The sequence below is a fragment of the Cannabis sativa genome, chromosome 1, assembly GCF_029168945.1.
Source record: "Cannabis sativa cultivar Pink pepper isolate KNU-18-1 chromosome 1, ASM2916894v1, whole genome shotgun sequence".
Lineage (NCBI taxonomy): Eukaryota > Viridiplantae > Streptophyta > Magnoliopsida > Rosales > Cannabaceae > Cannabis > Cannabis sativa.
Window position 1 is genome coordinate 39,231,972 of NC_083601.1, and position 24,409 is coordinate 39,256,380.

Sequence of the window (24,409 nt, forward strand, 5' to 3'; positions counted from 1 at the left end):
CAATGCATATCTCTTTTCTTTTCTCATTTTTTTGATAAGAATACTACTAATTTATTGATAATAGATTATTTTGTCATATTTATATCTAATAATGTTTTTTTCGTTCAGAAAGCAACGAAAGGTGACATTCCACCTTATTTCCTGCCTCTCACAAATCGTGTAAAGAGACCGACCCATTCTTTTCTTATTAATTAATTGTAATTAAAAATTAAAAATAAGCTCATTATTAAAAATCAAAATAAGTTTATTATTAATCAACCTTATTTGCATCATTTTTTGAAATGTCCTTGTAGCATTTTTCTTTTGGCGAGGTGAACTACATTTTTATTTTGCCTCACTTATTTGTCTTTTAGTCTTAGGACCGTTGAAGAAAAAGGGTTACAAACAAATGAAACAGTGTATTAACTATTAAGCTCATCGGAAGGTTTTTCTGATATTGCGGACTAATCATACTTGTCTGTCTAAAACTACAGAAGCCGCAACCCAAATCTTCCTGGAACCATCTATTAGGCCGAAATAAGGTATTATAAAGAAAAAGAAAAGAACAAAGAACTATATATAGAAGTGCATTTAACACTTCAAAGACTGGCAGACCAATTTTGTCATTTACAACCCATTAGACTCAATTTTATTTCTTAAAATAAAAGAAACAAAATCACTTTATCTACAGGCAGGTATTGAAATCCAAGTTCTGAGTTCCTCAACTATGAAAGCTTCTCCAGGAAATTTTTTTTTACACTGACTTATATTGTAAAGTCCTAATATGTTATATATTTTTTTTGAGAAGATAGTAATAGATATTGATTCCCATCCAATCACAGAACAATAAAAACAACGGCAAGGAAAGAAGCACCACATTATACTGAGTCCACTCCTTCAACCTGCTGTCGAGCAAGATATCTTTCCCTTCGCTCTTTCTGCACATCAGAAGTACATATACAAGAACGGATGTTATAAAAGGGAAAACATGTGCATTGCACAAAACAATATTTAAAAAGATAAGAATGGACAAAACTCACCCATTCATCGATTACAAGCCCTTCTCCAATAATTTTTGGACCTGCATCTTCTGTCGGTTTCTTGCGTGCCTCAAGCGCAGCATCAGCTTCAGCTAATTGGCGTTTCAACTTTTCCAAAGTCTTTAAATAAGAAGCAAAATACACATTTGGAAGTCAGCAGCTTAACCAGCGTGACAATTGTAAATGCTAGTAGTACAATGAAATAAAGACAAATAACACTTACCGGACTAGGACGCTCCGGATCTAGAAAAACAACCCGCAATATCTGTTCTATAGCAACTTGATCCTTCTGCTCTTCGAACTGTGACCATCAACGAACAATTTAAATGATTTCCAAAGAAATAGGTTAGAATCCATTATTAAGAAACAGTACAGGTATTCAAGTTATGAAAGTAAAAACATTTTGGAAGAAGAATCTATAGACTATATAAAACAAGTCAAATCCAGGGATAAATAGTTCAATGTGTGGTTACGGACAATGAACTTCAAATTTCAATTTGACTGAACGCTTGTATGGTATAAACCTTCAAAGAGTGCTTACTATGACTTCATTAAAGGGCAGTAACAAAAAAATTAAGAACAAGATGCATATCCATAAGATCAAGAAAAGGATCACTGCAGTATGTAATATACTTAAATCCACAAAAACGACACCTTATTGAAATCTCAAATAAAATGTTAAGGAGAAGCTCATCAATGCAATGATGTGTAACATGTAACAAATACATGATAAATATATTAACACAAAGGATGAGTGAAACGCACCAGCTCGGGTACATAATCCATTGGTCCTTTCACCTTCAGGCTCATGATTTTAAACTTAACCCTGCTCTTTTGATCAACCAACTTTTCATTGTTCTCAGGAAGCTCCACAAACTTGAACACTAATACCAATTTAGCAAAAGGACAAGTTCAATCAATAAGAATATTAAAACTTCAAAAAGTCTATCTTATTTAAATAGGAAGATATTTTTAAATGTCTTACAAAGAAGCATTACCAGTTGCAATAAGACTCTCGCCAGGAGCAAGAATAGCTCCAGGAGGACGCATAAAGCAACTTTTTGGTGCAGTGGTTTGAAACTGAAGCAAGACATCAAGAAACTATTAGAGACCTAAATATGAAAAGTGCCGCAATTTTAACTCTGTGATGACCTTTCTATAGAAACATTAGCATAGAATCTAGATCATCATTGAGAGCATATCAACGAACAGAGAACATATCATCATCACTATCACCATCACCATAGAAGGGTGATAAAAATGCTAAGAAAAAGAGAAAATAAGAAATTTGAAGTTAATACCTTGAATGCTACATGGGATTTGCTAGAATTTTTTATTTTAATGGCACTCCTAACTTGTTTACCAGGTTCACCTTCAAGAGAAAACAATAAATACATTACATGTAAGATAATAAATAGCAAAACGATGAATACATGTGGATCCAGAAAGACAAAAGAGGGAAAAAAAAAATGCAATACAAGGACAGAAAATAAAAACAAAAACACCTGAAAAAGAGAAAAAAACAACGAATCGACACATGTGAGGTCGCTCGCACACATATATGTCTCATTAATTATGATATTAAGTATACACGCATTTAAGTTTAATATAGATGTAATTCCAGGATTTCAAAATGCCTCCAGTACAAATCGATTTTCAGATAACAAACTCTTAAGACTCAATTACCCAGAAAAACTTCTTCAGCAATTGCCTCTAGTGAATAGATTTCATCCTAATAAGTTTGCTTGATTTTAAATTCGTTGAGGAACGAATTCACTCACTATAAGATTGTAGTGTAATGTAAACCCCAAAAAAAATCCTGTACTACCGGAATAAGAAGAGAGAATCTTAATAAAAAAAATTAGATATAAAAACCCAATTTCTAGAGAGGAAAAATAAAATGAGTAATCGCATGTTAATAACCATATCTCCCAAGTCAATTAATCAATTAAGGAAAATTAAGCACAAATCCTAGCAAAGAAAAACAAAATTCAAAGACTAAAAAAGTCAAAACAAGATCAAGCCACTAAACGAATCAGATCGCATGACAGTATGAAGAAGAAGAGAAAATGAAAAACGAAATTGACTTACAAGGAAAGTAGAGCTTATTGGAGGGATCAAGCTTGAGGCGACGTCGAGTTGGGAGCAGCGACCTGGCGACGGAAGAAACCGAATTGTTGGTGGCGTGAAGATTGGAAGCATCGTGGTATGAGTTTGAGTTGTGGGGATGATGAGCATTAGTATTAGCATTAATATGATTATGATTATGGTTATGATGATTATGTTGGGAAGAAGACGAGGACGAGAAATTGGTGGTGGTGGTCGCCGTTGGGCGAAAAGGCCTCTTCAAAAAGCCCCATAGTTTACCGTCGGCGGAGGTGGATGAGGATGACGAAGAAGACTTTTGGTCAGCTATAGCCATTTCAGAGCATTTGGGACCCAAAACGCAGCGTCGTTTTTCCCTTTTTTATGTTTTAGAACTCTATTAATTATCTTTCTCTGAAGAATTCACGCTTTGTTTGCTTGCGTTTCTAAAACGGTGCTCACTTGCTTAGCTTTTTAGGAAGCTGCGTTGGAAGAGAGGAGTTTGGGTTTGGGACTTTGGGTTTGGGGCAGGTGCGGTCGGAACTCAGTGGAGCTATTTAATTGTATTTCACTACTCCCCTTCACATCCGTCCCTTTTTTATGTTCACCTTTTCGTTTCAACTTTCAAATTCTTGCTCCACAAAGACAAACGACGCCATTTCAATATAATTATACAATTATAATAATTAAAATTCAATCTTCTTCTTCTTGTTTCGTTTTTTTTTTTTTTCCTTTTCTCAAAATAAATAAATTTCTGCTTTTGAAAAATCAATATTGTTTTTTTTTTATTTAAAAATTATTTATTATTATTAATAATAATAATAAAGGAATTTTATACTGTTCTGCTGCCGTGTGTTTCGTTCAAGTGATGGATTTTTGGCGAGTGGGTCTGAGAAAGGACAACCCGTTGACGTGGAGCTGTTAAGCTGAGTTGACTTACATTACACAAAAAGAAAAAGAAAATGAGAAAAGTTATTTTGCACCTTTCGGTTTAGTATTATTGATTACTAATAAATAATAACAAAAGGTCAAATTTTGTATTGTATTTAAATTTTTTTTAGTTGCTTAATAAAAGAATTTGAAAGAGAGAAATTTTAGTAGTGGAAAGGAAGTGGCCATTTTTTTACCATAAGGACAGGACAGAGATGCTGATTTTTTGTTTGACTAATTCCTATGTGATCATGCAACAACAACATATTCAATTTCGACCCCACCTTAATTTTAATCAAATGTACCAATCAATCAAGCCAAAATTGGAGGTGAGGCAAGACTGTGGTATTTTAAATACAAATGGACCATAGCCATTACAATGATACACACTCCATTAGACAAATAATGTGCGCGTTTGTGGATAAGAAAACGGGTGCATATACTATTCTAATGGATTTTTAAAATAACAAAGACGTACGCTATAATTAATGCTGCTCTCAATTATCAAATATGTTTTCTTTTTGATAGAAATGTTTGTTTAGTACTCAGTTATGTGCTACCAGTACCACTTTCTATTTAAAAATAAGATACATACAAAATTAGTTTAGTCCGGTTCCACCTTCACCAAACTTGATACAAGTATAACAATAAAAGGCATGTCATAATTAGTTTTTTTTCCCTTCCCGCGTTAAATACTAGACTTTCTCAAGGTTGAATTCTTATGTGTAGTGAAAAAAAATATATATACAAAAACATTAGTTTAGTTAGAATTATAATGTTTCAAAACCGCGTATGACACACCAAAACTGATTCAAACATTGGCCTTATTTGATAAGAATTGTTGACTAGTACTCTTTCTTTCATACTATTCATTATCAAAGGTTTCTCTAGTCACGGATCAAAAAACGACATTGTCGTAGACCTCACATTTAGTTCAAACACTCCAGTCCAACCAACCCACGAGACAAATTATACTAAAAAATAGTCACAAGACATTACACACTAGCTCATAATTACCTTACAATTCAATTCAAGGGAAAAGTAATAAAATTATTTCATATTTTTATTAAAAAAAATGAAAATCTGAAAATTATTCGATTTTGAGCTTTTGGGCTTATGTTTCACAAACTAATCGCATGTTTCACAATCCATCTTGGTCAGATATCACAGAAAAGAACAGAGCACATAGAACACGAATAACAACTTGACAATTTTATTAATCATCAAAGAAAAAGGCCAAAGACGAGAGGGCTAAGACCAGAAATTTTGAAAAGACCAGCTTGTTCTAAAGTCAAGATATTAAATTCGTCTCCTCCTCCCTCGTGACTAGTACTGGTACATCCTCTTACTCCAATTACTGTTCTTCTCATGAAAGCGCCAATTTGTTGGGTGAAAGTGAAATTGTCCTTGTTGTTTGGTTAATTAGTCTTTCAAGCTTCCATGTTGTTATGATTGGGATAAATGTTGATTGATATTGGCTCTTACAATGTCACAGTGATAACTCTTTATTTTTTTAAAAATTTGTTAATATTTTGTTACGACCTCTGGCTCAGAGTATAGTAGATTAAAGTTGAGCACAAGAAAATGTGAAGAGGGGTCTTATCCGTTAGTGTCTCAAGATTGTGTGGTTATCATCTCTCATCACTCTTCTTGTTAATTTGTCCTTGTTGGAGTATGTTACTTCCCACCTTAATTTACTTTGCTCGAACTGTGTCACAGAGTACATGTTTAATACTAATACATGTAGCCTGTAGGAATGTATATGTATCCCATTCACATTAATTATCACAAGGAAAACATTACATGATTACAACCTTATTTTAGCTTGAAATTACAATTAACATTTTATTGAGGCCTATATATTTATATGGCTAATACTAGTTCATCCTCTTACGCACATAATTCCTGTTAAAAATAATAATAAATTACTATCTAAGGTTAAAAAAAACATGTATGTACATAAATAGAGTAAATTAATTAATGGCTCCACTAAAATTAATGTGGGTGCAACACTTGAGTCGACTAAACTCCGAATGGGGTCAGGGATGGTGATTGATTGGAGATACAGCTGAGTGTATGCTAGGTTTCTCTGTCTTTCACTTGCATGTTTGTTTTGATCTTTGTGTAGTAAAAGCTTCTGTATATATATACTGCTTCAAGGAGCCCCTTCTCTGCAAACGAATGGGTACAGAACTACAGATTGCTTTGATCACTATTTGTTAAATCTAGGATTCATTGCAGAACAGAATCATAGAACAAGATGAAAGAAAATGCAGAACAAAGATTTATGAAAGAGAAAGAACAGAGAAGAAAGAAAGGGAAGAATTGAGAAGAAAGATTAATCTCATTGAACAGAATTACAATCCAGCCTTATATACAAAGTTAAGCTCAACAGACCTGAGACTAAGCCAAAACAGAATAACCGAATGAGTAACAACCCTCATAACAGAAAACTAACACTCACAGTAGCTATCTAACTCAATAACAGAATGAACAGTTAAAGGTTTAACTGTCATAACTGTCATGAGCCTTAACACCGCCCCTCAAACTCAAAATGGGATGATCAGTAATTCTGAGTTTGGCTCTAAAACCAGAGAACCTTTGACTAGAAATGGCTTTGGTGAGACCATCTGCAATCTGGTCAAGAGCAGCCACATGTTTGATTTGAACCATCTTGTTTAACACCTTATCTCTGACAAAATATAGATCCAATTCTATATGCTTAGTGCGAGCATGTAAAACTGGATTTTGTGTGAGCATAATCGTGCTGAGGTTATCACACCATATTGTAGGAGGCTGAGGCATGTGAATGTGAAGTTCTGAAAATAAGTAGTGCAGCCAGGTCAATTCAGCAGTGACATTTGCAACACTTCGATACTCGGCTTCAGTACTAGACCGAGATATGGTTTGTTGCTTTTTGCTCTTCCAAGCAATGAGATTCGAACCAAAAAAGATGGCATACCCCGAGGTGGACTTTCTGTCATCAGGATCCGAAGCCCAATCGGCATCACAAAAGGCAACAAGATCATGAGATTCAGGTTTGGAAAAGGTGAGACCATAATGCATTGTGCCACTAATGTACCTCAGAATGCGCTTGACAGCTTGCAAATGAGTGGACAATGGCTTTTGCATAAACTGGCACACCTTGTTCACACTAAAGGAGAGTTCGGGTCGAGTAATGGTGAGATATTGCAACGCACCAACAATGGATCTATACTGCTGAACATCAGCAAGAGGCTCTCCTTCATGGGCAGACAACCGAAGACCACTTGTCATAGGTGTTGGAGAAGACTTGGAACCAAACATTTGAGCCCTGACAAGTAAGTCTTGTGCATACTTCTTTTGACAAAGATGAAGGCCTGAATCGGTATGCTCAACTTCTATACCAAGAAAATATCGAAGTTTTCCAAGATCTTTAAGAGAAAACCGAGTATTCAGATCTGCAACAAGAGTGTTAACAACAGTTTGGTCACTCCCTGTTATTAAAATATCATCAACATACACAAGAACAAGTGTTGTTGATGTAGGTGAGTGATTAATGAACAAGGAGTGATCAGACTTTGAAGGAGTAAACCCAAAGGATGTCAAACTCTGTTGTAATTTGTCAAACCAAGCCCGAGGTGCTTGCTTAAGACCATATATGGCCTTATTGAGTTTGCACACAAGTTGTTCTTGACCTGGGATTTCAAAACCGGGGGGCTGAGTCATATAAACCTCCTCTTGTAAATCACTATTTAGAAAAGCATTATTGACATCTAGTTGTCTAATTTGCCAACCATTAGACAAGGCTAGAGTCAAAACCACCCTAATAGTGACAGGTTTAACCACAGGACTAAAAGTCTCTGTAAAGTCAAAGCCTGCTTGTTGGTGAAAACCTTTAGCCACAAGTCGAGCCTTGTTTTTGAGCACACTCCCATCAGGATTCTCCTTGATTTTATACACCCATTTGCAGCCTATTGCTTGTCTCCCTTCAGGAAGTCTAACAAGAACCCAAGTTCTATTTCTGGCTAAGGCAAGTATTTCATCACTCATAGCATTGTTCCATTGTTCTTGTTGAAGAGCTTCCTTGAGAGAAGTTGGTTCTCTAGAAGCCAGGTACACTTTGGGTTTAAAAACACCCATTTTTGACCTGGTTTGCATCCTGTGCATGTTGTGTTTCCCTGGAGCATTAACACAGCCAGCAACTAATGGTAATGCAGCAGGAGATGAGTAAACAGGAGCAGTTCTGGAATCTGGTATGATTGGTACTCGAGGGGAGGTTGAGGAAGGTTGATCAGTGTGTGTAACACTATCAGAACCAGCATTCGAAGAACATGGAGACAATCCTGAAAAGCCACCTGTATCAGCACTCGGACACTGATCTGCACACCTGCTGTTAGTAGGAAACTGTCCAACAAAAAGGTTAGATGGAATGGCAGTATCAAATAAAGCATGTTGGTCATTGTGAGTGGGAGTTGGAACATTATTCAACTCAACAGCAGCATCAGATGGAGCAAGAGATACAGATGCAGAAGCAGTATCAGTTTCTGCTGGTGCAACTAAATCTGTTGCAGAAAAAGGAGTTTTAAAATGACAGCACACAGGTATAACAGCAAAAACATGTGATGGGATGATAGGATCAGGTGTATGATTTTGCTGATTGTGAATGTGTTCATAAGGAAAAGAGAATTCATCAAAAATAACATCACGAGAGATATACAATCTACCTTTCGAGTCAAGACACTTGTAACCTTTGTGATTTAAACTATATCCCAAAAATGTGCAAGGGGCAAACCTAAACTCTAATTTGTGTTTGTTGTAAGGTCGAATGTTGGGATAACATTTGCATCCAAAGGTTCTAAAGGTAGTGTAATCGGGTTTGGTGTGAAACAATGTTTCCAAAGGAGAACATTGATGCAGCAAGGGGGTGGGAAGTCTGTTATGTAAATAGACAGTTGTCCTAAAGGCTTCATCCCAAAATTTTAGAGGTAATGAGGCTTGTGCAAGAAGAGCAAGACCATTTTCAACAATGTGCCTATGCTTTCTTTCAGCAAGGCCATTTTGTTGATGAGTTGTAGGACAAGGATGTCTATGATGAATGCCACAATCAGCAAGAAATGAAGTGAAAGACCTGTACTCACCTCCCCAATCAGTTTGGAGAGTTTTAATAGACTTGCCAAGTTGTAACTCAGCTTCAGCTTTGAAGTGTTGGAAGGTTTTGAGAGCATCTGACTTGTTCTTAAGAAGATACAGCCAGGTGAACCTAGAGTAAGCATCAACAAAATGAATATAATATTTGTACCCATTAAAGGATGGAACAAATGATGGTCCCCAAAGATCTGAAACCACAAGCTGAAGTGGTTCAGAAATAACAGTTTGAGATGCTTTTGGAAATGGAAATTTATGAATTTTACCAAGACAACAAGCTGAGCAAATAGAAAATTCAGAATCTTTATTAACATTGGAAATGTTACAAGATTTGAGTACAGTTTGGACCACTTTTTCAGAGGGGTGACCAAGCCTATTATGCCACAAGGTAAAATTGTTTTGTACATTTGTGTTACACTTATAGCAATTAGATACAGTAACAGATGAGTTATTAAGTGTTGCCACAAAAGTACACTTGGAATTTGGTTGAGATAAAGTGCTTTCATGAATGGGTGGGCTGCTGGTTTGACTATGACTTGGCTGCTGCAAGTCTTGAAATTTGATTCTAGAGGTGGGAGCTGAATGGATTGGACCAAGTTGAGACTTGTCAAAAGTATATAGGCCATTCTTGTGGATTCCCATCAGCAAGGTAATATTGCTCACTTTGTCCTTGACACAACAAAAATCATCATGAAATTCAAAATACACATTATTATCTTTGGCAAATTTAGAAACACTCATGAGATTTTTTGTAATTTCAGGGACATGAAGTAAGTTATTAAGAACAAGAGAATGAGATGCATGCTGAGGAGTAAAAAATGAATGACCAATATGCTTTATTGACAAACCTGTACCATCTCTCACATGCATTTGGTCTGTCCCTTCATAATCATAGCAAACAGCCAGGTTTTGAGCTTGAGGAGTACAATGGTTTGTAGCTCCCGAGTCGGGATACCAACTAGAATCAGTAGAACTGTTGTTGGTAGTCAGATTAGCTTGGGGTTTCTGTGGTACAGTGACCTGATTGCTTGCACCTGGTTTAGTTCCTGAGAAGGACTTGTCAAAACGATAAAAAAGTCGTGTGCAGTGTGTCCAAAACGCAAGCATAATTGACATTGAACCTTATTATTCAGGTTTGTACCAGTTCTGTTAGCTTGATAGGGAGGAAAATTTGAGAAATTACCTTTCACACCAGAACTATCTCCACGATTAAAGCTTCTAAACACAGGTTGATTGAACTGACCTGAGTTGTTATAAACCTGAGAATTTCCTCTCCCATACTGCTGTCTGAACCTTCTCCAGGCAAGATTTGCCTCCATCAAGGTGTCTAACTGTTGATCTTGATCACCAGTGACCAGGTTTGCACTCACATCGAATTCCTTTCCAGATTTTTCACTCGGACTCGTGCTGTGAGCAAGGCTCGATTTCTCCGACTGTGTATTGTTCAGTTCTGGTGTTTGTGGAAATGACGAAGGTATCGTATTCGCTTGGAAGGCCTTTGAAGATCGCAGCCACATGATCACGATCGCTCAAGACTTCTCCCACAGAAGCAAGGAGATCCACAGATTGTTTAACCTTCAGGAGATAGTCATTAAGACTGAGATTACCTTTCTTTAAATTCTGCAATTTCGTACGAAACTCAAGAATTTTCGAGGACACTTGCAATGTAAAATGCTTTTCCAGTGTGGACCAGATTTGTTGTGCTGAATCGCATCCCACCATTCGAGTCAAAAGACTCTCTGTCATCGAAGATAGCAGCCATGAGACTAGGAGTTGATCTTGGATCTCCCAGTCGATTAAGGCTTGATTCACCCTGTTTTGCACACGATCTTCTGGAGTTTGGAACTCAGCTGGTGGTGGATCTTTGATGAACTTCAGCAAACGATTGCCTTTGATTGCAGCTAAAACCTGTTGCTTCCACAAAAGGAAATTATGATCATTCAACCGAATTGAAATGTTGTGATTAAAATATACAGGTTCTTGATGAGTTGGGATTCGAGACTGAGCTGCCTGACCACCATTGAAACCAGATGTGTTGTTCGAGTTGCCACCACCAGTAGATCCGAGAGTAGCCATGTTAACATTGAGCGGAGGCCAACGCTCTGATACCATGTTAAATCTAGGATTCATTGCAGAACAGAATCATAGAACAAGATGAAAGAAAATGCAGAACAAAGATTTATGAAAGAGAAAGAACAGAGAAGAAAGAAAGGGAAGAATGGAGAAGAAAGATTAATCTCATTGAACAGAATTACAATCCAGCCTTATATACAAAGCTAAGCTCAACAGACCTGAGACTAAGCCAAAACAGAATAACCGAATGAGTAACAACCCTCATAACAGAAAACTAACACTCACAGTAGCTATCTAACTCAATAACAGAATGAACAGTCAAAGGTTTAACTGTCATAACTGTCATGAGCCTTAACACTATTGAGTTTGGATTTTTTTTTTTTTTTTTTTGGCTGGAACGTTGGATTGCCTCTATGTGTAGTGTGAAGCGTTTCAGATTCATCAAACTATTTTCTCTTTCTTTTTGTTTGGTTATTATGATTTATGAATGATGTGTACTTTTTTATGTTTGTAGTTGTACTAGTTTAGTTCTTTTTCTGATAGTTGTACTAGTTTAGTTCTTTTTCTGATGAGCATTGCTCAGACTAGTAAATGGTGTTTACCATTCCAGGGCCGGCCTTGGGTCTTGGGCTAGGCCAGAGGCCAGGCCCAAATCAATAATAGTTTCTCTTAAAAATATACAATTTTTTTAATAAATTGTTTTTGGAAATATTACTTATTTCATGTCTATGTCTTCACACTATATATTGCAAGCACTGATCTGATATGTATGAAGTTTTATCCAAAGTACTGAATGCTCTCAATTTCGTGAAAAAGAATCCAATTTCAAAGGAATATTTTCACAAATACCCAAAAATAATTAAAAAAATTATAAAAATATGCATTTATAGTTTTATTTAATTATTTTTCCTAAAAAAACATACTGACAGTTATTTTTATGTTTTTTCTGAAAGAATAAAATAGAAAAAAAGAAAGAAAAAAAAAAAAAAGAGAAATTGTATACTATTTTCTAACTTTTATCTATTTTTACGATTTTTTTTGTTTTTTTATTTTAATAATTTGGATTACTCTCTTGGTTGTAATCTCTTGGTTGTAATTTGGGTTGCTGTGTGAGTTTAGATTGCTAGGTAGATTGCACAACATACATATCTACTAAAATGTAAAAAATAATAAAAACTTTAAAATGTATAAATGAAAAAACTAAAAAAAATAAATAAATAATTACATCGCATACTAAAATTTTCAGCTTTTTTACTACTATACTGTGGGGTAAATTTTTTTTCAAAAATATTGTGTAAGTCTTATACTGTGTACTGTGTTAAGTTTTCACTTTTGTTCTACGGTTGTTAGTTGTTCCACTGTTGTTTTTAGTTGTTTTGTTTTGTGTTCAACTGTTATCTTATAAAAATACAATATTTTTTAAAAGATTTCCGTGTGACAGTATTTTTGTAAAAGTTAATTTAAATTTCAATATTTTTGTAGGTTTCTCAGAAAAAAAAAAAAATCTTAAAAATGTTTAAAATAATATACAATTTTAATGACTAAAAAATTTTAATCCAAAATTAGCAGTCATTTAATTTTGACATCAAAAAGGATGAGAATTCCAAAGAAGACAACTGGTTGTTTATAATGTTTTGGTGAGTAGACATAATAAAACTTAATTTCAATTAAATCATCTCAAATGATAAGATACACAATAATTTTTTAAGTAATTTTAAACAGTGTATTGACTCTATTATATTCTATTACATAGATTATGGGTTTGATTTATTTTTCTTGCCGGAAGCTGCTATTTCTCATAGGTGGACCCCTCTTTCAGTGGATTGGATCAAAGTCAATTGTGATGTGGCAATTGGTTGGGATTTCATGTGTGGAGTAGCTTTAGCTAGGGATCACACGAGTTCTATTTTGCGAGTGACCACTATAAGCTTAACTTCGTTGATCCTTTGATTGGAGAAGTTGCGACTTGTCAGTTGGCCATGGAGAAAGCCATGATTTTGAAACACCCTTTTGTATCAATTGAGAGTGATTTGGAGATAGTTATCAAGGAACTGAATGAAACCAGTTCCAGTTGGAGTATTGGTAACTATATTTACCAATGTAATATGCTCTCTAATTTATTTTTGAGTTATAATTTTTTTTTTTTTCAAACTTTGTAATTTTGTAGCTCATAATGTAATTAAGTGAATTTTCGCAAACAATATAATTGGTATAGTTGACCCATCAATCATCTCAGTAATATTATTTAGGGTTTTTTTTTTTATTTTTACACTTCAAAACAGTTTTTTTTTTTTTTTTTTGTATTTTTACGAAATTCTACATAGAAACCCTTATTACAACTAGCGCTGCAACTTAAATTGCAACAAAAAATTGTACAGAAACCCCTATTGCAACTAGCGCTACAACTGTTTCTAAACCGTAAATTTGAAAAAAAAAATTAAAAAATTAAAAAAAAATAGTATATATGGTAATTCTCTTATTATTTGTAATGACCTTAAAATCTAATTTATTTTATGATTTTCCTTAAAAGAAAATTCAATTAAATCATTACCCATTAATAGTTTTATACATATATTTCTTATTCACCAAGATAAAGAAAGAAAGATATGAATAGCTTTAATCCAATCCGCCTATTTTAGATTAGCGTTAATTTATATAAAATCTGAAAATGAGAAATAATAATAGATAAACAATGTAGTAAAGCTCATTAAAAAATAATTAACAAATCTGTGACATCACAGTCACACTTTATTGAATCTTCTCTATGAAGAAGTTTAAGGAAATTTTGCCAAAATTGAAGGAAGAATTTTGCTTCAATTAATAACTAGTCTATTAACATAGCATAATAACAAAATCAAATTATACCATTAGTACATACACATGATACATTGGCATATGACGTGTGTTTTTGCTGAGAGTAATCGAAAATCAGAATTTTACAATACATGCATAAAAAGTCACCAAAAATATATGGAGCGAAAAGATCTTGATTAATATTTATATGTTGAGACGATCAAGGATCGAGGGTTAAGGTTTATACATATGTACACCAAGTATTTACAAACATGATTAGGTATAAAACTTTCAATTAGGACCCCAGCAACTCAAATACATGACGGTCCGAAGAGACTCCTCCGCCTGCTTATAATTATGTGTGTCGTTTTTGGCAGCCTTGTGTTAAAATTAGACCTCACTGTAACCTTTATTATTACAGTTTTACAGATGAAGAGAAAAAATACAAATAAATACAACCAGAACTCAACAGAAAACAGATCCTAGGTGGCTTCGCCTCTAGTGGATCAAGATCTGGTTGTTAGTTACACCCGAAGCTGTAACTAACTTCCAGATCTATGATCAACCCTAAAACTACAAGTATAAAAGGGACACTAGATCATACCAGATCTCTCAGTCGAGAGATACCAAAAACTCGAACCACAAGGCGAATCCGAAAGCTTCTGCTCCAAATCTCAGCAGTCCATGTTCATGCAAAGAAAGAAAAAGTGTTAGTGAGTGAGAAACCAAGAAAATACAGAGAGATAAACACATAGAAAGAAAAGAGAGCAAATCTGAAATACCAGTCAAAGTGTTGTGACTTGGATTTCTCACCTTTGTATCAATCTTCATCATAATAGTGCGGATACGTAGATCGTGCAAGGCGAGCTCGAAGAGGACGTACCCACGATTTAGGGCGAACCTCTATAATCTGCGGTGTTAATTTTCTAACCCTAACCTAATGATCTATGCTTGATATTTGTATGTGTGTATTGTGTGGTGTTTTGGGAAGGTTTCGGTAAGATCGATCGATAGATCGAGAAGAATCTACGGTTACAGGGTTTGAGAACCGGAGAGAAGGCGAGAGAGAAGAGAGAGAGTTTGAGAAACTCTCAAATGTTCGAAGGTGCAAATGAGCTAGGGTTAGCTCGATTGAACTTAGTTTTGTTCAAGTGAGAACGACAAATCGTTTGGCTTAAACGATTTGTCGTGTGAGTAAAAAAAAAAAAAAAAAAAAAAAAACGACAAGCTTCGTTGTCGTGCAGAAAGAAACGGCCAAGGTTTCTTTGTCGTTGATTGGGTTTCTAAATTGTATTTTTACGGGACAAATTTGTCCCCTGTCGTTTCTAACTCGTAAAATTGAGTTGGTGTAGGTTAAACTTGGAATTTCACCAAGCCAAATTCTACAAAGATGGTATCGAGCTTTGGTTCAAGCAAATCAACTCAAGAAAGAATCGAAAGTGATCAAGGGCGGGAGAAGAAGAAGAAACACAACACGAAGCCGTGGACGATGGGAAACACATGGAAATTCCACAAACCGATAATAAACAAATCTTCCTAAACTCAACTCAATTTAATTTTGATTTTAACATACGAGCGATATCAAGGTTGACATTGATCGTTTTGATGGATCCTGATTACGGGGATACGGAGGAAAGATCGGATCCCCTGTGGCTCAACGAAATTACTTAGGGTTCTCGAAGACCTGATGAATGGCCGAGAAAACACTTCAAAGATTCAACAAGAAGAATCGTTGGAAACGACCCACTTTGGAATCATAATTTTCAACCTTCGATGCCATTATCGATTGGTTGATAAAGAAGAAACACCGAAATTTAAAATTTGGAAGAAACTTGAAGAGCGAGCCAAGAAAAATCCCTAACTAACAAGATCTACCTAAAAGAAAGGATCTTTGGGGTTTAAGATGAGTCACACTTTAAAACCACAGATCGAATCTTGATGAGTTTCTCGTAATGCACATTGAATTGGCAAATTCGGGAGAGAATGAAGCTCAAGTGATGAAAATCGGGCAATAATCATTTTGAATTCATTACACGATTCATACGAAGGAGGTAAAGATGGCAATCAAGTATGGAAGGACTTCAATCACACTTGATGAAGTCATCTCACTTAAAATCTAAAGACTTAGAGATGAAGAGTGAAAAATCCAATTCTGGGACATGGTGAAATGAACCTAAGTAGAGGAAGGCCATCTCGCGAAGTCCTACCATAACGGGGGTAGAAGTAATAGTGCACGTCATCATCATAGAAACTCGAAACAAAGGAAAGAATAGATCACCATCAAGAGATGCAGTGATTCTACGGGTTGTTTCTATTGTGGAAAGGCATCGGACATTACAAGAAAGGCTACTTCTACAATAATAAATACAAGAACGAAAGGTGGAAAGTTTTCGTAAAGATCGGATCAAAACAGGCAATGAACATGACAAGCAACAAGAAGCAAACTACTCGGATGGCTATGATAGTGGTGAAGTCTATGTTGCATCTACATCTTTCAAAGATGAGTGGATTTTGGATTCGGGGTGTACCTTTCATATGACAAACTCTACAGGGAAATCCTGGCGATTACGAAATTCTAATGGTGGCAAAGTAATTAGGAAATAACAACACATGCAATATAGAAGGTTCGGGTAGTGTAAATTTTAAAATGTTTGATGGGATTGTCGAACCACTAGCTGGTGTAAGGTATGTACCTAATCTTCTGTAGAATTTAATTTACATAAAGTTGTTACAGATGACATGGGTATTGTTAGCAAAATTGACGGAGTTCAATGAAGCTAAGTAAGTGGTGCTAATGATAATCAAAGGACACAAACATGAAGGGTTATACTACTTAGATGGAGAACCGGTTACTCAATCGCAATAATGCGGTCACTGGCAAATCCGGAAGACCTAAAGGCCGTTCTATGGCATAGAAAGTAGGGCATATTAGTGAAAAAGGACTACGGATCATGAGTGATCAAAAATTACCTGCGGTAAGGACGGAAGTAAGTAAAGTTGACTTCGTGAATCTTGTGTTTTAGGTAAACATCATACATCGAAATTTAAAACGAGCATTCATAAAACTAAGCATATATTGGAGTATGTTCACTCGATCTTTGGGGACCGTAGAAAACTCCAACACTTGGTGGAAATGTGTATTTTATGTCTATTGTTGATGACCACTTTCTAGAAAAGTTTGGGTATTTTTACTTAAACATAAAAATGAGGCTTTATCTAAATTCATACAATGGAAAACCCTAATGGAAAATTTAACTAATCAAAGTGGTTAAAACCCTAAGGGTGACACAATGGCTTAGAGTTTTGCGGTGATGAATTTAACGAGATATTGTGGCTCGTTGGAATTGAAAGGCACGGAATCGTGAGAATTACTCCTCAACAGAATGGGGTAGCCGAGAGGATGAATAGGACCTTGATGAACAAGGTCGGATGCCTATTATTACAATGCAGGCTTACTAAAGGATTTTGGGGAGAAGCTGTGTTAACAAAGCCTTACCCGGTGAACAAGAAGCCCATCCAAGTGCCATTGGAATTCAAGACACCAGGTAGGAGATCCGGTCGGGTAAGCCCCCCGATCTCTCAAACTTAAGCAGTATTTGGATGTGCGGCACTTATGCACGTCAAAGTGTAGGTAAGTTAGAGCACAGAGCTCTAAAATGTGTGTTCCTAGGTTATCACGGAAGGTACTAAAGGCTACAGATTATGGGTAAGAGAGAAACAAGGTTTTAAAACCATAAACAGTAGGAGATGTTGTTTTTTAAGGAAGATTTATTCCCTTGTATTACTAATAATAATGCAATATCTAGTCCTACTACACTAACCCCGCGGTGCACATCTTGTGGACATGCAAACAAGGAACACTCAACCTAATACCGTTCGAGGTGGAACCGAACGGGTGGAAAATACTCGGGGAGATGAAAACTTGGAAGGAAATGACCAAGGGATTCGGGATGACAACATTCGGGTGGAACCTATTGCGAAGAAGGACAAGAAAATGAGGCAATACAAGATTACCAGCGGCCGAGAGACAACTAGAAGGGTTCCTGACCTACACAGAGATTCAACTTCACGGCTTGGGAAGAAGTGCTTATGCATTTTTTCGTGCTATGGGAGTGGAAATGACAACCTAAGTCCTATGAAGAAGCCATGACCGATAAAGATGCCAAGAAATGGTCCGAGGCAATGGACACGGAGATGGAATCTGCGAGAAAGAACAAAACACGGATACTTAGTGAAGAAACCTAAAGGGAAGAGCATAGTTTCATGCAAGTGGCTTTTCAAACACGAAGGACTCACCGAGATGCATCCTAAGAAGTTTAAGGCAAGGCTTAGTGGTAAGGGATTTACACGAGAAGAAGGGATAGATTTTAATGAGATATTCTCACCCGTGGCTAAGTATAAAACCATCGAAATTATACTTACCATAGCTACTCAATTTGACTAGAAGTTGATCAAATGGATGTAACTACCGCATTTCTACAATGGGGAACTTGAGGAAGAAATCTACATGCAACAACCTAAAGGATATGAGGAAAAAGGCAAAGAAGACTTGGTTTGCAAACCGATTAAGCCACTTGTATGGACTTAAACGGTCACAAGACAATGGAACAAAAGGTTTGATGAGTTCATGATCGAAGGGGTTTTCAGGAGCTATTATGACACCCGTCTATACTACGAAAGGCACTAAGATTGATGAAGTCATCTACTTACTACCGTATGTAGATGACATGCTCATTGTGAGCAAGGAAAGGACCGGGATTGACCTAATGAAAGGTTGGCTAAGGGAAGAATTTGAGATGAAGGACTTAGGCAAGGGCAACTGATCCTAGGCATTAACATCTCTAGGGACAGGGAACATGGGACACTAAGTCTACATCGGAAAAACTACATCGAAGAAGTCTTAGAGAATTTCTCTATGACTAATGCAAAGCAAACTAAGAACCTATGACTAATCGCACTACCTAAGCAAGGAGCGATGTCCTAAAACTACATCGGAGAAAGAATCTATGAGTGAAGTGCCTTATTCTACAGTGCGATTGGGATCGGTGATGTACCTAATGGTAAGCACCGGACCCGACTTAGCCTTATGCCATTAGTGTACTAAGTAAGTACATGTCTAACCCGGGTAAACAACACCGGGAGGCTATGAAATGGTTCTTAAGATACTATCTGGGATCTACAGAAATGGGATTAAACTACAAAAGAAGGGACAACTGGAATGATCTTGGATACGGTGATGCGTACTACGGATGTGACAGAGATAGTAGAAAATCTACCTCTTGCCTATTTCTTTACACCTTATGGGGAAATTGTATCCATTTGGAAAGTACTGGCTAACGACTGTTGTAGCATTATCTACAACGGAGATACCGAGTATGTAATGTACAGGCTATTAAAGAAGCCATTTGGCTTAAAGGACTACTAGATGAACTTAAACTCCTAGATGAAGAACCTACAATCTATTCGAATGCCAAAGTTGTATCCACTTGTGTAAGAATCTGTCTTTCACTTACGAGAACCAAACATGTGGAAATAAAGTATCACTTTATACGAGATAAAGTGACACGGAGAAGGTTGTACGGATGAGAAAGTTCCCACGAAGAGAATCCATCGATATCGGTACTAAGGTGCTTTCTGCTTAGCAAGCTTCAAGACTGCTTGGACTTGTTAGGGGTTGGTAGTGGTGGATGACCACTACCACTATGAGCTAAGACACTTGAGGACGAAGAACTATGATAATAAAGATTACGGAGATGAGATCTAAGGTGGAAATTGTTAAAATTGCACCTCACTGTAACCTTTATTATTACGAGTTTTACAGATGAAGAGAAAAATACAAATAAATACAATGAGAACTCAACGGAAAACGTATCCTAAAGTGGCTTCGCCTCTAGTGGATCGAATGCAGTTGTTAGGCTACAACCGAAGCTGTAACTAACTTCCAGATCTATGATCAACCCTAAAACTACAAGTATAAAAGGGACACTAGATCATACCAGATCTCTCAGTCGAGAGATACCAAAAACTCGAACCCTAGAGTGCAAGATCTGAAAGCTTCTGCTCCAAATCTCAGCAGTCCATGTTCATGCAAAGAAAGAAAAAGTGTTAGTGAGTGAGAAACCAAGAAAATACAGAGAGATAAACACATAGAAAGAAAAGAGAGCAAATCTGAAATACCAGTCAAAGTGTTGTGACTTGGATTTCTCACCTTTGTATCAATCTTCATCATAATAGTGCAGATCTGTAGATCGTCTTCAAGGCGAGCTCAAAGAGGACGTACCCCTGATTTAGGGCGAACCTCTATAATCTCTGGTGTTAATTTTCTAACCCTAACCTAATGATCTATGCTTGATATTTGTATGTGTGTATTGTGTGGTGTTTTGGGAAGGTTTCTGGGTAAGATCGATCAATAGATCGAGAAGAATCTCGGATCACAGGGTTTGGCTCGAGAGAGAAGGCAGAGAGAAAGAGAGAGAGTCTGAGAACTCTCGAAGGTTCGAATGAGTAAATAAGCTAGGGTTAGCTCTGATTGAACATAGTTTTGTTCAAGTGAGAACGACAAATCGTTTGGCTTAAACGATTTGTCGTGTGTAAAAAAAAAAAAAAAAAAAAAAAAAAAAAAACGACAAGCTTCGTTGTCGTGCAGGAAAGAAACGGCCAAGGTTTCTTTGTCGTTGATTGGGTTTCTAAATTGTATTTTTCTGGGACAAATTTGTCCCTGTCGTTTCTAACTGTAAAATTGAGTTGGTGTAGGTTAAACTTGGAATTTCACCAAGCCAAATTCCTACACCTTGAAAGCAGAAGTGGAATCAGCTGCTCCTCCAGAGAACACCCTACTCTGCTTTGAAGAAGAATCTCTCAAAGAGATCTTAACCGTTGAATCACATCTTGAGATCTGGTCCTTCATTCCCTGCACCACCCGATTCCCTGCCTGATACAAAACTCTGCTTGCGTACCTCAAGCTCATCAATATTTTAAAATTCTTTTGAAATCAAAAAGTAAACAAAGAGATTTACGTGATGATTCTGATGAATGGTGAGAAATAAAGAAGAATATTTTCGATTTGGTTGTGAGAAAGGATTATGGTTATGGTTCTAGGTATGGCTGGTTATTTGTGCTTTATAGTTTATATATAGCGGCGTAGTAAAGAAACCAGGGGCCTATTGGATTTGGGTAAGGGCGTACTACAAATGGGATTGGGAAACAGAGGGCTATTGAATAAGATTGATGATATAGCAAGTCGCAACGGGGTTTCCAAAGATAAAAGCAGAAATAAGGGGCCCACTCCGGCCCTCATGGGACACGTGTTCATCTTTTAATGGGTAGTTTGGATAAGAACAACGGGTTGTGTACGTGGATTTTGGAAGCTTCTGCTGTCTACGTGGATTGAGAAAGGGTTTTTCAGCATTTTGTGTCTCGGATTCGGGTCATTATTATTATCTTTTCTTGTTTTTTTCGATCATTTGGTTTTGGTTGCATTTCGGGGTTTTTTCCAATTTTTTTTAAGAGAAAAATCAAAAATCAAAAATTGTATTTCGAATTTATAATAAAAAAAATATAGTTTATAATAAAAAATTTAATATATAAACATATTAAATTACATTAAAATTAAAATATTATACATTAATTATTATTTAATAAATTAATTATTATCTAAAACACAACTTAAAACTTAAAATTTATAAAAAAGATAGTAATATACAATAGAACCTCTATTTAAAAATACTCTATTCAAGTATAATCTCTAATTTGTTATAAAAAAATTAAATTCCAATTTGAACCAGTTATAAATAAAAATAACCTCTAAATTGTAATTAGTTATACATTTTCTAAGTCTCGTATTAACAAAGTACACATCTATATAAGAATAATTACATCTTAATAAAAAATATATACATATATTTTGTAAATTTATTTATGTAAAATTAATAATTTTATTTCAAATTATAACATTATATTTACTCTAAAATAATTTTAATATAATATAGTATTAATAATTATTTATTATTATTATTATATTGATATTTTTTAGTTTTTTTATTTTTTTTTTTCTATAACTCTATTTAGTTATAACCTCTTAATTAGAATATAATTTACTTGGTCTCAAGTGTATTCTTGAATAGAGGTTCTACTGTACTAAAAAATTACAAACATAAATTATAAAATATAAAATATTACTAGAAATATAAGATAAAATACTAAACGGGTGCTTGTCGGGGCGGGAAGTTTGATCCCCGTGCCCGCCCCATTTAACATTCAAGAATAAAGAATAATCCTTGTCCTCGCTTCGTTTCCCATTTAAACGGCGAATCCCCACCTCATTAGGAGCAGGTTGAGAAAATGTACATCCCTAAAACCAAAAGATTGAATTTACCATTTTTTAAATCACTCCAAACTATAAAAATTATTGTAAATATCTTTCTTTATTTATATTTTTCCTAAAAAAAAAAAAAAAATTGTTAATGTGTTACTAATGTGACACTAAATTGATAAATTGAATTGTAATCTAATGGTAAATATTTATATACATTTTTAAAGATAATATATATTTTTATTTTTTTAATGGATATATATTTTAACTTTTTTTAATGGAAATATGATATTTTAATTTTAATAAAATGAAGATTCAGCCAATACAATGTCTAACAACTCCAACGTGAAGTCGTTAAAATGAAAAACACAATCTAACAAATAATAAGCACTACGCGCAAGAAAATGCACTCTCTTATTAGCTGAACATTTGACAAAATTAAAATTGACATTACTCAACTCAAGTTGGAGATTTATGAACTCTCACACCAGAAGTCCACATTCAAAAGGCATTTGAATAATTTGTAATCAATATTTTGTAATTGGTGTAATTAATATTATTATTTTTATTATTTTTTATTTTGACATAGTGCTTAAAATCATTCATGATAAATTTAGGATGTAGATATTCTCAATCAGAGCATGACCTTCCTTGAACCACGATAGCTCATCGTCAAACTAAAAAATATGCTTTGTCAAACCATGGGCTACTAAATTCTTAAGCGAACCATATGGGACAAAACTGCTTCCAAAAAATTTAAACAATAAAGCTATAACGTTTTCAAACATCACACCCAACACATTAAAAAATGCATGCCTAAAGAGATCAATATAACTACACCAACTTTAATTCCAAAAGGTACTTGTCTTGACTCAATGTTAGATTTTTGACCAAAGTTTGTTGCAATATTATTTGCAAAATTGCAATAAGCTGCTATTTTTAGCTTATGAATCGGGTTATTTTCAGAGTTAATTTGTCTTCTTTTCAATTATTTTTTGGAATGAGATTATGCTTGTTTTCTTTGATTTCAGGTTTCAATACTTGAAATGTGAAAATTGATCAAATATCGAGAATATGGTGTGGAACTAAATCGAAACACGAAAACAACGTTTTTGGGTGTCAGGCGCCCTACACTTGCGCTACGGCAAAAATTACACCATGGAGGCACCACGATGTGCATTCTATTGGTTTTTCGAAAAGTACCAGGCATTGCGGCACCCTATGCTTTCACCGTGGTGCCATAATCGTGCAATTATGGTCATTTCGTACTTTCGTAAATCTTGAGTTGTGAAACTGAGTTTTTATAAAAGGGGTTGCGATTTTAATAGGAGAGATGCAGAAAAGGACCCTAGACGATAAAAGAAAGAAGATTTTGGAAGTGAGTGTGGCGATCCGATCGAGTTCTCCATCAAGTTCTTTCCTCTTTCCTTTTTAATTTCCTATGATAATTTCTATTTTTAGTTTAAACATGAATTTGATTGTTGAAGTTATGAACTAATTTCTCAATTTAGGAATATGATGAATATTGATTAATTTTATTACAATTTGTTAATGTTTCTTTTTGAATCTTGTGATTTGTTCATATTTGTGTTAATACATGTTTTAGATTGACTACTTTTAACATGATTTATGATCCTAATATAAAATCTGAGAAGTGAATATAAGGAATGCTCTAATTGAACAAACATCAGTTTTTATGTAAAAGAGAGTATTCACATAGCTTGTGTGACCTTTAGATTGTTTTTTAATGCAAACTATATGTTATTCTATCTCAGAGATGCAATAGATGATGTATAGTTTAGGACCTTAATGATATTTGAACAGTTAGGGTTATTTTTATAATCTGTCAACACTTAAAGAAAAAAGACTAGTAAATTGCATTTAACAATTGAGTAAATTGATTCAACAAGATTCATATTCCTCATCTCTCATCCATATTTGAACAACATTAGTCGTTTTTTTTTTATTTATTTTCTGTTAATTTTTATTATTTCTTTCCAAGATTATTTTGTTTAACCAAATAGAAATACAAGTCTAATTTAGTGGTAATTAATTTCAATTCCCTATAGTT

At 35.1% G+C, this 24,409-nt stretch overlaps 1 protein-coding gene and 1 long non-coding RNA gene across 3 annotated transcripts; both read right to left on the minus strand.

Annotated features, from left to right (window-relative positions):
- Positions 1 to 537: 537 nt before the first annotated feature.
- LOC133033526 (vesicle-associated protein 4-2-like) lies at positions 538 to 3,904 on the minus strand. Of its 2 annotated transcripts, XM_061108350.1 has the most exons (7): positions 3,111 to 3,904; positions 2,321 to 2,391; positions 2,018 to 2,099; positions 1,785 to 1,903; positions 1,243 to 1,320; positions 1,020 to 1,139; positions 538 to 917 (listed from the first exon to the last, which is right to left on the minus strand). In XM_061108350.1, exons 1-7 carry the CDS (start codon positions 3,439 to 3,441, stop codon positions 858 to 860), a joined length of 861 nt encoding a protein of 286 aa, XP_060964333.1. In that variant the 5' UTR covers positions 3,442 to 3,904; the 3' UTR covers positions 538 to 857. The 2 variants fall into 2 exon arrangements, with proteins under 2 accessions (XP_060964333.1, XP_060964332.1); XM_061108349.1 differs by having other exon boundaries at positions 538 to 1,139; positions 3,111 to 3,861.
- Positions 3,905 to 14,205: 10,301 nt separating this feature from the next.
- Positions 14,206 to 21,533, minus strand: LOC133037486 (uncharacterized). Its single transcript, XR_009687580.1, has 2 exons — positions 20,818 to 21,533; positions 14,206 to 14,405 (listed from the first exon to the last, which is right to left on the minus strand). It is a non-coding gene; the product is annotated as an uncharacterized LOC133037486 (long non-coding RNA).
- Between the last annotated feature and the right edge of the window lie 2,876 nt (positions 21,534 to 24,409).

What these genes read in the sequence shown, in the direction of transcription:
- LOC133033526 (XM_061108349.1), bottom strand. Translation starts at nt 3,441, where the DNA reads ATGGCTATAGCTGACCAAAAGTCTTCTTCGTCATCCTCATCCACCTCC. An exon ending in TGGATTATGTACCCGAGCTG is followed by an intron (nt 1,321 to 1,784) that starts GTGCGTTTCACT and finishes TGATGGTCACAG; the next exon opens with TTCGAAGAGCAGAAGGATCA. An exon ending in ATCCGGAGCGTCCTAGTCCG is followed by an intron (nt 1,140 to 1,242) that starts GTAAGTGTTATT and finishes TCTTATTTAAAG; the next exon opens with ACTTTGGAAAAGTTGAAACG.